This window comes from Bubalus kerabau, chromosome 5, assembly GCF_029407905.1.
Source record: "Bubalus kerabau isolate K-KA32 ecotype Philippines breed swamp buffalo chromosome 5, PCC_UOA_SB_1v2, whole genome shotgun sequence".
NCBI classification, from domain to species: Eukaryota; Metazoa; Chordata; class Mammalia; order Artiodactyla; family Bovidae; genus Bubalus; species Bubalus kerabau.
Window position 1 is genome coordinate 125396418 of NC_073628.1, and position 16182 is coordinate 125412599.

At 39.5% G+C, this 16182-nt stretch overlaps 1 protein-coding gene across 4 annotated transcripts in view; it reads right to left on the minus strand.

Annotated features, from left to right (window-relative positions):
- Positions 1-16182, minus strand: part of RPS6KC1 (ribosomal protein S6 kinase C1) — a 226095-nt gene that overhangs the window by 31912 nt on the left and 178001 nt on the right. For all 4 annotated transcript variants that reach the window (XM_055582993.1, XM_055582991.1, XM_055582990.1 and 1 more), the window contains 2 exons: positions 14942-15074; positions 84-1664 (listed from right to left, as the gene is read on the minus strand). In XM_055582993.1, coding sequence (XP_055438968.1) covers positions 84-1664; positions 14942-15074 — 1714 coding nt within the window. The remainder of the gene's footprint in view (positions 1-83; positions 1665-14941; positions 15075-16182) is intronic.

Here is a 16182-nt window from a genome sequence, read left to right on the forward strand (position 1 = left end):
TACTAATTACAAGATAAAACGCCTACTCAGTTAATTGGAAGCAACAGCGAATAAAAAGAAATGCATTTGCAAAAGTTCCTGACCTCTATCATTCAATAAGATGTTGTTTGGGTTCAAATCGCGGCACACAATCCCCTCTCTATGTAAAGCATCAAGGGCTACCACCATTTCAGCTGCCCATCTCTGAATGCAGCCTTCTGGGATGTAAAACCTGGAGTTCAGTGCTAATTTTTTATCAAGGTCCTCAAAAATCTGATGTATTTCCTTGTGTCCTTCTCGTGCTAGCCCACTCTCTCGCTTAGGCTCCAAGTCTCTCTGAAATATAGCGGGTTCCTCTTTAGCCAAATCATCAGTCTGATCTGTAAACAGCAAGACTTCTTCAGTTTTTAAAGTGTCTGTATTTACGTTATACTCATTAGCACCTGAGAGTGGGTCAGAAATGTGGAATAATCTTTCTTCCGTGTTGTTTGCAGTTCCTGGTGACTCAACCACGCGAAGTCCTTGGAACTGAGACTCTGAACTGTCTAACAAAGACATGTCTCCCGTATTACTATGATCAACAGCTGGTAAAAATAACATCCCAAGATCCCCCTGTACGTAGTGTTTCTCTGTTATACTGTGGGCTTCAGGCCCACAGGGATCACTCAGTTCCTCTGTGCCTTTTTCTTCCTGTGCTTGGCACTGTTCAGTACTAAGCCTGAGGCATAAAACATCAGGGGTTTCCAACAGTTTACTTTCTATTATGCCTATATTAGTCTGTGTGAACTTAGTAGGTCCCATTGCCACGCCATCTTTCATTGGCTCCAGTTCACCAGGTAGATTTACAAGAAGATCAGGCCTTCCTTCATCAGTACCACTGACATCATCAAAAGCAGCATCTTTAAAAGAAATAACGGGGACTGAGTCGTCTGAGCCCCTGCTAATAGTGTCCTGAGCTATACACTCTACCTTGCTTTCACTAGTACTAACACTCCTGGGAGTGCTTTCTCCGTCTGACAGAGTGAAGAACGGTTTCAAAGGTTCTGACTTTAGACTATACAATTTTTCTCCAAAATCAAGTCCTAGGAGTTCACTAGTGCTGTCCTTACTATCTATCCTAAAGAATTCCATGGGGATGTTTTTAGATCTACTGAGGGAATCTGATGTTCTTGGAGAACTAGCGGCTTCAAGGCCATCATCTCCAGGGAAGAACTTCAGCTGTCTGCTGGGGCTGTCGCCGTCAGTAGCAAGCTGTCCTGGGAAGTTTTCTATAGCTTTGGTATCAACATCATTCCTTTCAGTCTTCATGAAAGGTTCCTCACTCAAAGACCCTGGTTCAATCTTCTCTTGCCCGTACTCATTGCATAATGTTAAATAACTAGTAGTACACTCCTCCTCGGAACTGGAGCCAGAGTCTGGCCATTTTGGAGAGCTGTCTTGCCCACCATCATCTTGGTTGCTATCATCCTGAGAGCTTGGAGTAAGACTAGTCTTCAAAGGCAGAACTTGGAGCGTGGCTCCACCATCACTTCCTCCGGATTCAAAGCTGGTGCTGTCCTGGGGACTACAAGCCGGCTGCTGCAGGTGAACTTTAGCAACTGAAGACTTTTTCACTTCTTCGATGTCAAAGCTTTCTTCAGGACTTCTGTTGAGAAACTTACTGATATATGACCAGAGTTTGCCACCTGTGAACAGTACAACCAAAAAAAAAAAAAAATTAAGAACCTCAAATTAATAGTTATATATTGAAGCCATTAGAAAAACAAAAAAGTATTCTAATAATCAAAAGCAAGTCAATGATACCCATTAATGTCAAGTACACTGTAAGAAGCATTTTAATAAAAATGCCTTCTTGAAGAACAGTTGCTCATGGATTTGGGATTCATGACAACAAAGAGTTTAAATAGAATTTCTGCAATGAAAAAAGAAACTAAATAAAATAGTTTATAACTGGTGAGTACAGTTTCAAGCATATCTCCTAATATCAATTATTTTATAAATATCAACCTATTTCTTCCTTTGAAGAACTGGTTATAACAAAAACTATATATGAAATTTCACAGCTAAAATTCTACTTACAAATAATTAACTCTATAAATATCTATGTTCTGCTTTGTTAATAATTTTTTCAAGCATGGCCACCGAAGCTCTACTGACAAGAAAACAGTATTACAAAAAGTAAGGATAAGTCTGATCCAGAAATCTTAAAAACAGTAATTATGGGAACATACTTTGTGAAGATACAACTATTTCTTCCAAAATAGGAAATAATGCACTAAAAATGAAACCCTGTACTAATAAGAAGACGGCAATTTTTTCAGTACATTTTTAAATGTTGTTATCAAACATCATGTAACAAAGGTAACTAAATCTTAGGGGAAATAATCATTGACAGTCAATTATATGTGTAAAAAGTCAATGGAAGCATCTAAAAACTCTCTCTCTCCTTGGCATCTCACTTCACTTAAAGGAACTCGGTAAATAACATAAATATCCAACATGGTGCCCAGCACAGAGGAAATGCTATGAAGGGTAGTTGTCATAATATTATTCCTAGGGTACTCAGACATCTTCTACCAGTGATCTAGTTTACAGACTTATCCCATTTTTTTAATTCAGAACATTGTGGCTTTTAACTTTTCCCTGTGGCTTTTTCTTAGCTAATCTTCTGTCATCACTAGATTATATGCAAGAGTCTCATTTCCCCATATTCAAACTACTTTAAGGATTCATATATGGTTTTCAAATTCACTCACTCACACACAAAATAAGCTATGCATCGATTCCATCTTTTTTTATTCCTTTGACAACAACGATGCCATTCCTCTGATCACAAATACCTTCACTGGCACACTGATAATAATGCCTACCGTGGGACTCTCCTGGTGGTCCAGTGGTTAAGAGCCCACCTGCCAATGCAAGGGACATGGCTTTCATTCCTGGTCTGGGGAGATCCCACATGCCACAGAACAACTAAGCCCACGAGTCACAACTACTGAGCCCCTGTGCTGCAATTACTGAAGCCTGAGGGTCCAGAGCCCGTGCTCTGCAACAAGAGAAGCCACTGCGATGAGAAGGCTGAGCATCACAATGAATGAATGCGAGCACACCCCACTCGCCAAAACCAGGGAAAGCTTGGGGGCAGCAACGGAGACACAGTGCAAGCAAATACATAAATAAGCAATGCCTACCCTGAAGCTGGGATTCTTGTGTGAAATCCAAAAAATCACGTTGTCTACTGTTTTCAGTGCTCTTAGATGATAACCACCCGTAAGGACAGGACCAAGTCTTTTTCATCTTTCTATACCTACTCCCTGGAGAAGGCGATGGCACCCAACTCCAGTACTCCTGCCTGGAAAATCCCATGGACAGAGGAGCCTGGTGGGCTGCAGTCCATGGGGTTGCTAAGAGTCAGACACAACTAAGTGACTTCACTTTCGCTTTTCACTTTCATGTGTTGGAGAAGGAAACGGCAACCCACTCCAGTGTTCTTCCCTGGAGAATCCCAGGGATGGGGGAGCCTGGTGGGCTGTCATCTATGGGGTCACACAGAGTCGGACACGACTGAAGTGACTTAGCAGCAGCAGCAGCATACCTACTGCCGATACAGTGTGCAGGAAATGACAGGCGTCACTCAATGCTTGTTAACTCAAATGGTTACACATTCGTGATGAGATACGCCATCACAAAGTGGCCACTATCTGTAGCTGTAACGTTCCAGTAATCAGCAAGGAACCTAATAAAGTTCTAAGACAAGTTGCATTTATTTTTAGGCTAATTGGGCTTCCCTGGTAGCTCAGACAGTGTAAAAAAAAAAAAGCATCCACCTGCAATGCAGAAGACCCAGGGTTGGTCCCTGGGTCAGGAAGATCTCCTGGAGAAGGAAATGGCAACCCACTCTAGTATTCTTGCCTGGAGAATTCCATGGACAGAGGAGCCTGGTGGGCTACAGTCCATGGGGTCGCAAAGAGTCGGACACGACTGAGCAACTAACACACACACACACACACACATACACACACACACACACAAACACCCTGGATAAGCTGCTCAAATCTAAAAATGATTGTGCTTAAATTCTTTATTTTTGCTCCCCAGATCACTTCCTCTTTCTGACTTCAGAGCTACTGAGGCACAAAAGCTTTGGACCATCTTGGACACTTGCTCTCCCTGTTCTTCCTACATCTGACAAGTTTCAAAGTCCTATAAGATCTAAACATGCTTCCCACAGTCCTCCACTTCTTTTAATTCCTCCGATCACTCTGTGTGTCCTGGAATAATGTTACAGCTACAAGTAGACCTCTACTGTCGGTCCTTCTTGTGGAGCCCTGCCATACTAATTGCTACCCAAGTAAGCTTTTCACTTTAGCGCAGATCTTATCATGTCATTTCTCCAAAATCCCAAATCCCTCTGCTGCCCACCTACTGAATGATATACATCCTCAGTCATTTCAGTCATGTCCGACTTTTTCTGACTCCATGGACTGTAGCCTGCCAGGTTCCTCTGTCCATGGGATTCTCCAGGCAAGAATACTGGAATGGGTTGCCATTTCTTCCTCCAGGGGATCTTCCTGACCCAGGGATTGAACCCACATCTCCTGCATCTCCTGCATTGGCAGGTGGATTCTTTACCACTGTGCCACCTGGGAAGCCTCACTGAATGATGTACCAACACCATATGGGCATTTAAACCCCTACTAATGCAGTATCAATCCATGATTTGGTTCTCTCCCTCAAATTACAATGGCATTTTACCTGAACAGAATTTCTCCACATATAACCCATGCTGGGTTTTTGCTCAAATGAAAGCTGAGTGCCAAAGAATTTATGCTTTTGAACTGTGGTGTTGGAGAAGACTCTTGAGAGTCCCTTGGACTGCAAGGAGATCCAACCAGTCTATCCTAAAGAAAATCAGTCCTGAATATTCATTGGAAGGACTGATGCTGAAGCTGAAACTCCAATACTTTGGCCACCTGATGCGAAGAACTGACTCATTTGAAAAGACCCTGATGCCAAGAAAGATTGAAGGCAGGAGGAGAAGGGGATGAAAGAGGATGAGATGGCTGGATGACATCATCAACTCAATGGACATAAGTCTGAGTAAACTCTGGGAGTTGGTGATGGACAGGGAGGCCTGGCGTGCTGCAGTCCATGGGGTTGCAAAGAGTCATACATGACTGAGCGACTGAACTGAACTGAACTGATATTTATACCACTTATAATTTTCTTCCCTGTTAGTTTCCCCAATATCTGCTTGTCAAAATCCTATCCATTCTTGAAGGTCTTTCAGAATTTGTTTTCTTTTATCAATTTTTTTACATGTCCTCACTGGATACAATTCCTATCTTCTTAGAATCCTCCGTATCACTTCATCCCTCTTATTACATTTACAACATCCTATTTCCTACTAATATTACTTTTATGCTTTCATCAGCTCCTTTACCAGACTGCAGGGTCTTCATAACTACAAAGAGAGGATTCTGTGTAGTAAGTAAAATAATAGGAATTAAATATTTATTAAATAGAGTTTTAAAACAATGATATTTTTACAAATTTTTGAAAATCTTTCAAGGAAAAGCTTATGCACACTAAAAATGTCATTTTTTTGGTCATACTTTCTTCTTATTCTGAAACTGATACATGTAATAGTTTTACTATGAAAATAAATTTAAATACAGAAAAGGACAAGGAGAACAGCAAAAAATTCAGAATATATAATTCAACCACAAACAGTATTAACCATTAGTATATTTTTTTCAGACTTTTTATAACTAACATCTTATCATAAACATTTTCTAATTTCATGAGAATACAAACTTGAATGGCTACAGAGCATATCCATGAGATAGACAGATAAGGTGTTTAAACGTTCCTCTACTGTTGAACATTTGCTTCCAGTCTTTTACTATTAGAATTTAAATAATGTATATTCATAGTTTAACTTACAAATACTTAACACCTCTGACTATTTCATCAGGACAGAATACCGAAATGAAAGTGGCAGGTCAGGAAGTATGAATATATCTAATGCTCCTGATACGTGTCACTAAAGCGCGTTACAGAAAGGCTGTGCCAGAATCCACTCCGATTACAACGCACGCCAGAGCTGTCTTCACAGCATCTTACCTAACTGAACATTAGCAAGTTTACCAATTTGATTAATCAACTATGGCATCTTATTTAATTTCCATTCTTTTCATTATCAGATAAAATTTTGATATAATTGTTGACATTTTCTTTATGAAATTTGTTACTAGCCTAAATGAGTACCCTAACACAAAATATAAAAACTGCATTTTCCAGAGAGAAAAAAACTGTTTCAGCTCATCTCCATTCTATCTGGGGGCCCCAGTTAGAATTAATGCTCAATATAGAGCTACAGAAACAAAAATTTAGTCCTATGACATACTTTTTTTCAATTACAAAATCATGAAAACACATAACTTACAAAAAACATATTATTCCACAAAGTTCCTGATCCACAGAAGCTGAATGGGTTTTACTTTCTACAGAGTTAAGATCAGGCCTAATACACAAGCTTACACAAACATTAACATTATTATTGTAACATTAATGACATTAACCTAGAAAATCCCATTATTGCTAAATCACAAATATAAATAGAAAATACCTAAAAAATGTATAATTTTTAACACTCTAATATAAATGACACTTTTGTAAGCCCTGTTGAAGCATATAAATTGTAGATATTAGCTATTTTAAGCTACAAAAATAGCAATCCATAAAGTTTAATAAGAATTCTCTCTCATTAAGATTTTCATCTATTGGTTTTCTACAAGACTGCAAAGAAAATCTGTTCAATTTACTTATCAGAATTCGAATTGTTTTAATACATATGATAAAATATTTCTGAACAAATGATCAAAAATCATCTTTTGACCCAGCAGTTCTACTTCACGAAATTTGTTCCATAAATAAACAATAATTTATTATTAATTAATTCAATTTTAAATAAATATTTACACACTTAGGTTATTTCATTCAATTCTAATAAATTATTGGTTATTTAAATAATTTATTCTAATAAATAATAATTACAATAAACTATTATTTAAATAACTCTCAAAACAAAAATGTACAAAGATGTATAGGGACAAGTACTAGAAACAATTTAAACAATTGACAGAGGACTACTTAAATCAATTACAGTAAATCAGCACAACCAAATAAATACCCTGTTATCTATTAAAAAATAAATAAAACAACAATACTGCAAACATGTACCAGGCGCTATTTTAGGTATTTTACATATAACAACTACTTAATCCTTACATCAACCCTATGTAATTATTATAGTTAATTATATAACTATTACATAATTCTTATTATCCCCATTTTACATATAAGGAAACAGAGGCATAGAAAGGCTAAATAACTTGTGCAAGGTCACCACTAGTAAATTATGAACCAACCTTCAAGCTAATGTGGTCTGGCTCTAAGATGCTTGTTTTCAATGACTATACTATACTGCCTCTTTGAATACAGACAACTATACGAGGCACTGATAGGAAAGATGATCAAAGTACACTATTAAGACAGGGGGAAAGCAAGCTATGTGAAATCCATTTGTTTTTAAAAATCAGAAAGATGAAGAGGGAGTTCAGCTCAGTTCAGTTCAGTCATGTCTGACTCTTTGCAACTCCATGGACCACAGCACGCCAGGCCTCCCTGTCCATCACCGACTCCCAGAGTTTACTCAAACTCATGTCCATTGAGTTGGTGACGCCATCCAACCATCTCATCCTCTGTCATCGCCTTCTCCTCCCGCCTTCAATCTTTCCCAGCATCAGGGTCTTTTCAAATGAGTCGGTTCTTCACATCAGGTGGCCAAAGTATTGGAGTTTCAGCTTCAGCATCAGCATCAGTTCTTCCAATGAATATTCAGGACTGATTTCCTTTAGGATGGACTGGTTGGATCTCCTTGCAGTCCAAGGGACTTTCAAGAGTCTTCTCCAACACCACAGTTCAAAAGTATCAATTCTTGGGCGCTCAGCTTTGTTTATAGTTCAACTCTCACATCCATACATAACTATTGGAAAAACCAGAGCCTTGACTAGATGGACCTTTGTTGACACAGTAATTTCTCTGGTTTTCAATATGTGGTCTAGGTTGGTCATAACTTTCCTTCCAAGGAGTAAAGTGTCTTTTAATTTCATGGCTGCAGTCGCCATCTGCAGTGATTTTGGAGCCCCCCAAAATAAAGTCTGCCCCTGTTTCCATTGTTTCCCCATCTATTTCCCATGAAGTGATGGGACCAGATGCCATGATCTTAGTTTTCTGAATGTTGAGCTTTAAGCCAACTTTTTCACTCTACTCTTTCACTTTCATCAGGAGGCTCTTTAGTTCTTCTTCACTTTCTGCCATAAGGGTGGTGTCATCTGTGTATCTGAGGTTATTGATATTTCCCCCAGCAATCTTGATTCTAGCTTGTGCTCCACCAGCCCAGCGTTTCTCATGATGCATGTAAGTTAAATAAGCACAGTGACAATATACAGCCTTGACGGACTCCTTTCCCGATTTGGAACCAGTCTGTTATTCCATGTCCAGTTCTAACTATTGCTTCCTGACCTGCATACAGATTTCTCAAGAGGCAGGTCAGGTGGTATGGTAGTCCCATCTGTTGAAGAATTTTCCAGTTTGTGGTGATCCACACAGTCAAAGGCTTTGGCATAGTCAATAAAGCAGAAATAGATGTTTTTCTGGAACTCTCTTGCTTTTTTGATGATCCAACAGATGTTGGGAATTTGATCTCTGGTTCCTCTGCCTTTCTAAAACCAGCTTGAACATCTGAAGAACTATGGACAGAGGTTCGTGACACTGTACAGGAGATAGGGATCAAGACCATCTCCAAGAAAAAGAAATGCAAAAAAGCAAAATGGCTGTCTGAGGAGGCCTTACAAATAGCTGTGAAAAGAAGAAAAGCAAAAAGCAAGGGAGAAAAGGAAAGATATACCCATTTGAATGCAGAGTTTCAAAGAACAGCAAGGAGAGATAAGAAAGCCTTCCTCAGTGATCAGTGCAAAGAAACAGAGGAAAATCAGTAGAATAGGAAAGACTAGAGATCTCTTCAAGAAAATTAGGGATACCAAGGGAACATTTCATGCAAAGATGGGCACAATAAAGGACAGATATGGTAGGGACCTAACAGAAGCAGAAGATATTAAGAAGAGGTGGTGAGAATACACAAAAAGAACTGTACAAAAAAGAGCTTCACAACCCAGATAATCACAATGGTGTGATCACCCACCTAGAGCCAGACATCCTGGAATGTGAAGTCAAGTGGGCCTTAGGAAGCATCACTATGAACAAAGCTAGTGGACGTGATGGAATTCCAATTGAGCTATTTCAAATCCTAAAAGATGATGCTGTGAAAGGGTTGCACTCAATATGCCAGCAAATTTGGAAAACTCAGCAGTGGCCACAGGACTGGAAAAGGTCAGTTTTCATTCCAATCCCAAAGAAAGGCAATGCCAAAGAATGCTCAAAGAATGCACAATTGCACTCATCTCACACACTATCAAAGTAATGCTCAGAATTCTCCAAGCCAGGCTTCAACAGTATGTGAACCGTGAACTTCTAGATATTCAAGCTGGTTTTCAAAAAGGCAAGAAGGAGGAGTAGTGTATATTTATATACAAAGGAAGTTTCTGAAAATATTCCCCCTATTTCTTGGGCATCAAAGTGAATAAGGAAGAATTTTCATTTCTATTTTATAGACTTCCATCTAGTGTGAATTTCTTTCTATATTCGTTTTATAACATTTTTTGGAAGCTAGCTAATAAGAATCATTTCATCCCTTGGGTCTCTATGTATTTTGAGGAGAAACTCTTTCCTATCCCCCACCTAATTGGTATGTTCATGCTCAGATGCTTTTCCACTTTCTTATAACCTAATCATTCATCTTTTCTTACTCAATACTGAACAGTTATACACTGAGGACCTTCTGTGTACCAAGCATTCCTGTAAGTGCGGGTATCTGTATACACAATGAATCATAATCCCTAATCTTAGGAACCTAAAGTTTTTAATGACACACATAGCCTTGACTGAATATATTTGTTTCTTCCACCTTTTCTTCTTCAAACAGAATTAAAATAAGAGATCCATTCATAGGAACAGTACCTGTTTTAACCCTCTCTCCTAAAATCCTGTCTGGCATTTCCAACTGCCTACTCAACACCACCTAGAAAATTAATTTAATAAGCATCTCAAACTCAAAAGGGGCTTCCCGGGTAGCTCAAATGTTAAAGAATCTGCCTGCAATGTGGGAGATCTGGGTTTGATCCCTGCATTGGGAAGACCTCCAGAGAAGGGAATGGCAACCCACTCCACTATTCTTGCCAGGAGAACTCCACGGACAGAGGAGCCTGGTGGGCTACAGTCCAGGGGTTGCCAAGAGTCAGACACGTTCACTTTCAAACCCAAAGACCAACACCGAATCTCGTTTTTCTCTCTACATCTACTCTTACCAGAGCTTTCTTTATCTTAGTAAATGGAAACCATTCTTTCGGTTTATTTGAGCCCAAAACCATGGAGTCATACAAGGCAGAACCATGCCAGTTCTGTCTTCAAAATACATTCACAATCTAATAACCATTTCTCACCACCTCCACCTCTATGTCCACACCAGCGCTGACTTCTCCTGGATTACTTCAACAACCTCCAAAGTGGTCTCCCTCTTAAATTCTATTTTTCCTCCTAGATTCTGTTTTTCACCAAGCAACCAGAGTGATCCCTACCCTGTCACTTCTCTGCTCAATATACCCCAGTAACTTCCTATCCATTCAGAATAAAACTATGTTCTTAAAGGGTCTTAGGAGGCCACACCGGATCTGTCCACATGTGTCCCCACCTCCACGAGACCATTTCCTATCACTCTTCCCATTCTGCTGCAGCCACCGCTGACCTTGCTGTTTCTTGTACAGCAAATACACTCTTGCCTCCAGGCCTATATGCTTGTTCTCTTTGCCAAGATACTCTTCCCTCCCACGTCCACATCTGCTCCCTCTCTCACTTCCCTCAGGTCATCTGCCAAATGTTCCCTTCTTAATACGATCGACCACTCTATGTAAAACAGAAACCCTCAACTCACCCTTCTGGCATTTCCTGATGTGTTTACCAATGTATTTGCTTACTGTCTGCTCTGCCTCTACACTATTAACTCCATGAGGGCATATTCTTCGTTTTGCTCATTACCATGTTAGAACTGGGGCTTCTCTGGTGGCTCAAATGGTAAAGAATCTGCCTGCAATGCAAGAGACCTGGGTTCAATCCCTGGGTTGGGAAGATCCCCTGGAGTAGGGCATGCATGACAAGCCACTCCAGTATTCTTGCCTGGAGAACCCCATGGACAGAGGAGCCTGGCACCCTGCAGTCCATGAGGCTGCAAAACATCGGACACAACTGAGTGAGTGAGCACAGCACATGTTACAACTAGGGCTTCCCAGGTGGCGCTAGTGGTAAAGAACCTGCCTGCCAACGCAGAAGGCGTAAGAGATGTGTGTTCAATCTCTGGATTGGGAAGATCCCAGGGCATGACAACCCACCCCAGCATCCTTGCCTGGAGAATACCACGGACAGAAGAGCCTGGTGGGCTACAGTCCACAGGGTCACAAAAGAGTCAGACACAACTGAAGTGACTTAGCGTGCATGCACGCATGTTAAAACTAAGAGCCCAGAGAGGGCCCAAAATATTTCTAACTGAATGAATTAAAATGTTAAGAAAACTAGTCCAAGAGACTTGTGTGGAAAACGAATAGTTCTGCAAGCAAAGGGAAGTTAAAGCCCAAATCATAAATATTCAAACATTTATATTATGGAGAAAACAATTCTTCAATGTTTACTTTTTCAGTAATAGCCACTCATGCATATGAAAGTGATATTTTTATGATAAATGCACAACCTCCTATTTCACAGGGTAACAAAGTACCAGTGACATGTAAAAGATAACACACTGTCCACCATCCAGTTCACTTGACTGCTCATGCCAAATCCAGGAAATTATCCTAAATTCTTCTCTCCCTAACTTTAAATCCATCACAGGTCCCACTGAAAGTGAAAAGTGAAAGTGAAAGTTGCTCAGTCGTGTCCGACTCTTTGCGATCCCATGGACTGTGAATTCTCTAGGCCAGAAGACTGGAGTGGGTAGCCTTTCCCTTCTCCAAAGGATCTTCCCAACTGAGGAACTGAACCAGGGTCTCCTGCATTGCTGGTAGATTCTTTACCAATTGAGCTATCAGGGAAGCCCACATAGGGTCCCACTGATTACCCTCAAAGCAACTCCATAGTATCCCAGAAGGCTATGCCATCATCATCTCTTGCCCAGGCGATTTTACTAGCCTGCTCACTGCGTCTCCTCTTGACTTCCTATAATCCATTCCACATATAACAGTCAGAGGGATTTTCTTGAATGTGAACCAGATCATGTCACTGCTTAAAATGTCCAATCACTTCCCAATGCCCTTGAATGAAAGCCAAAGTCTCTACCTTGTTCCTGCCTGCTTCTTCCGTAGCTTCATGTAACACCAAAGCCGTCGATTGCTAGATCCAACTGAATGGTCTCCATTTTTGTTCATCAAACCAACCAAGTTTACTTCTGCCTTCCATTTTTCACACTGATCCCTATACCTAGAATGGGCTTCCACCTTACATTCAAAGGGTTATTTCTTTTGTCATTCAGAACTCCTCTAAAATGTCACTTTTTTAGAGTAGCCTTTCTTGAATAACTCAAGTTGTCATCCAGTCACTCTCTATTAGATCTCTCTGTGTTAAAAATGAGTATAAGTGAGTGCTAAGTCGCTTCAGTCGCGTTCAATATTTTGTGACCCTATGGACCATAGCCAGCCAGGCTACTCTGTCCATGGTACTCTCCAGGCAGGAATACTGGAGTGGGTTGCCATTCCCTCCTCCAAGGAATCTTCCCGATCCAGGGATTGAACCCTTGTCTCTGGCATCTCCAGCATTGGCAGGCCAGTCCTTTACCACTAGCACCACCTGGGAAGCCTCAGAAATGAGTACAGTCCCCATTATTAGCTGATATTATCACTCTTTCATTTTCTGTCTGACTCTCCACAAGAAGAATATAAGTTTATTTTCCTGTCTTGTTCATCGAAAAAAAAGCCTAATAGTACATACTCAATAAATTTGCTGAATATTAAATGAATCCAGAGTCCCTATTTCTACTATAATCTATTTGTATTATAAAATCTTTTTAAAATTAAACAATAAACACCTGAAATAAACTGTCAACAGCAATTCCTCTCCTCTCCCCACCCCCATCCCCCCACCCTCCCCCCATTTAAATAATCCAGGATAAATTCCATGCCATGTGATCATTCAAAGTCAGGCATGGTCAACAGCAAAGGAAAAGAAATTTGGTGAAGACAATCTAAAACAGTGAAAAATTTGAAAGCCACATGTCTTATGGCTTTAAAGCAGATTATAAACATCTTCTATAGTAACAAGGTAAAATCAGTTGAAATATGAGCTTTAGGAAGTATAAGAAATGATAAGAAGATGGCATAAGAAAAAATTAAGTATTTGGAGAAGGAAAAGGAAAAACAGGAAGAGGAAACTCAAATAGCAGAGGTAAACTAGGATTGGAAATTTACCACAGATTATCTCCAACATGAATAATCCACACTGGGTAATAGAATATTGACTATAATTACATTCATCCTACTGACCTTGTTCTAAATTATTATGGATTATTACTACGCAAGTTATTTTGTTCCACACCAGAGGTGGCTGTATTTCGCTATCAGATGACATGACCTCTAATTCAATAATGTCTGTAATGCACTGGTATCCTCAGATAAAAGCTGTCTATAATGTCTGAACAAAGGTGAATTAGTTATCCAATTCACACACGCAATTAACTCTCTTAATACCTGAGAGACCATGGAGCCCCTTCTGAATTTCCTATTAAATACTACATATGGAGGTCTTCCCTCCATCTGTAGTTATCTTGTGCTGTACTTCATAATAAACAATATTAATAGTTTATTGCCCCTGTCAAAAATCTTACATTAGTTATCATAAGAGACCTCATTCCACAAAGCAATGACTCATTTTCCTAGAAAAATGCATGCAATTCAGATGTTACGCCTATTACTAAAGCACAACAGTTCTTTATTCTGTGACGTAAAAATAATAACACCTTCTTGAAATATGGAAAATAATTTAATTTTCTTTACCATTTAAAAAATATCTCTCAAAATCCAAAAGGCAATGTTTATCTTGTGCATTTATATTTATATGCTGTGTTCATTTTAATAGAAGACTAATTATTTAAACTCAGGTGTTAAAGGGCAAAAACAAACGAAAATGTAGTATTTTTTTGCCACCTGTTCCCTTTACTAAGAGCTGAAATCTCATAAAGAGTCTGAAGGCAGAGCACTGCACCTCTGCTTTGTACCCATATGTGATGCCAATGGCTGTATTCATAAAAACCCAGATCAGAATAACTAGTTAATGTCAAACGTTAAGCAAATACCTACACCTTCTAAAAAAGGAGGTAATTAATTAATTCTTCAGGGGATGCTTTTCATTTTGTCATCTAACATTAATGTATCTTTTTCAGCAAAGAACAAGAGAAATCCCTAAAATAAAACCTAGTCGTCTTAGCACACGGCTGCATTAAAGTTCTCGTCATATTGGACCCATCCTCAGAGTAAGGAAGCAGTTAAGCGTATCTAAGAATGTTCCTACAGTTCAAATGAAATCTGCTGCTCGCCTGGGCTTTCATTGTCCCTCGCAACTCAAAGTGGGGGGCGGGGGTGGGCAGGTGGCGAGCAGAGGAATAGGAAACAGTTTCTTACACGTGTTTCATATGTTTTATCCATTCAAGTAATGACAGAAGGAAGAAGGACATTATAGAAGCTAAAAAGCTAAGAAGGGTGCTCAGCTTTCAGTGCATAAACAATTTAAGCTACAAACCAACCTTCTGCGTGCTGCAGCACAAGAAATACCGACTCCTCAGAAACGATGTACTTGTGCAGGCACACCATGTTGGGCACACAGCGGGGGACGATGGTCTTTCTGTTCCTGCTGTATTCACTGCTTTTCCTTAGACCCTGACAGAGAACAAAAAGGTCAGTTGTACCCTCAGTTGCCTTTGGAGCCTGCTGTGCTCTGTGTTTATCAACCAAACTAATCTATCCGAGTTACTCTGGGCTTCAGAGAAACCACTCATCTGCTGCTCTATGCCCCTCGGTCCCTGGAGGCTCTGCTGATGGCATCTGGCGTGAGTCCAGAGCACTGAAGATGCCACAAAGCTGCCATTAAAATCAATTACGTGGGTCAGTGTTTTTATTAGAGATGCTCTCAAACTAAGTCATCAGGACGACACACAGTTATTTCTCTATGACCTTTTCTTAAGTTTTATTTTACTTATGTGTATCTTCAAAGCAGCAGACATCGTGAGATCAATTCAAATTCCTGAGACACAAAAGGTATTCCGAGATTAAACGGGCAGTTTTGAAATTCTATTCCAAAAAAAATATGAAGATCATTTTAAGTTTTCTCCAAAGGAACAAGCTATGTGGAGTTCCTCACGTCACACCCTGGTTTAAAAACCTGAGGAAACAGCAGCAGTAAAGTACACACAGAGAGAAAATTTTATTTCAGTGTATGTCAATATGACCTACTGCCATGCTGATAAATAAAAGGAAAAATATCAGAAAAACGTAACACTAATTTGAAATTCATTAATTCTGGGTGCTGAGGAAATGCTTAAAATTAGGATACTTTTAGAATATTGCACTATCAAAATCCACTTCAAATATGATTTTGAAATTACAAAATTGGGGGGGGGGGTATTCACTTAATTACAAATTGAATAATACAGAGAATCAGAATTGAATTTAGGTAAAAGACACAGCCAGGGATGTAGATAACACTTTTCCAAATACCTTTAACAAAGACTTTAAGGTAAAATTTCAGCTCTTAAGAACTGTAATCATAATCAAATGTATGATTGCATGTGGTCTTCATAAATTATGCAAAATATATTAGAGATGTACTTAAATTATACACTATACATTTAAACAGCATAAAATGAGCCTTCAACTTATCCAAATTATTTCCTCCACACTTTTTTTAAATGTATGCTACAGAGTATTTATCAACTGTGATGGAAGGACACAGAGTAAAATGAATCCAGATGACTGTAAACACACACAA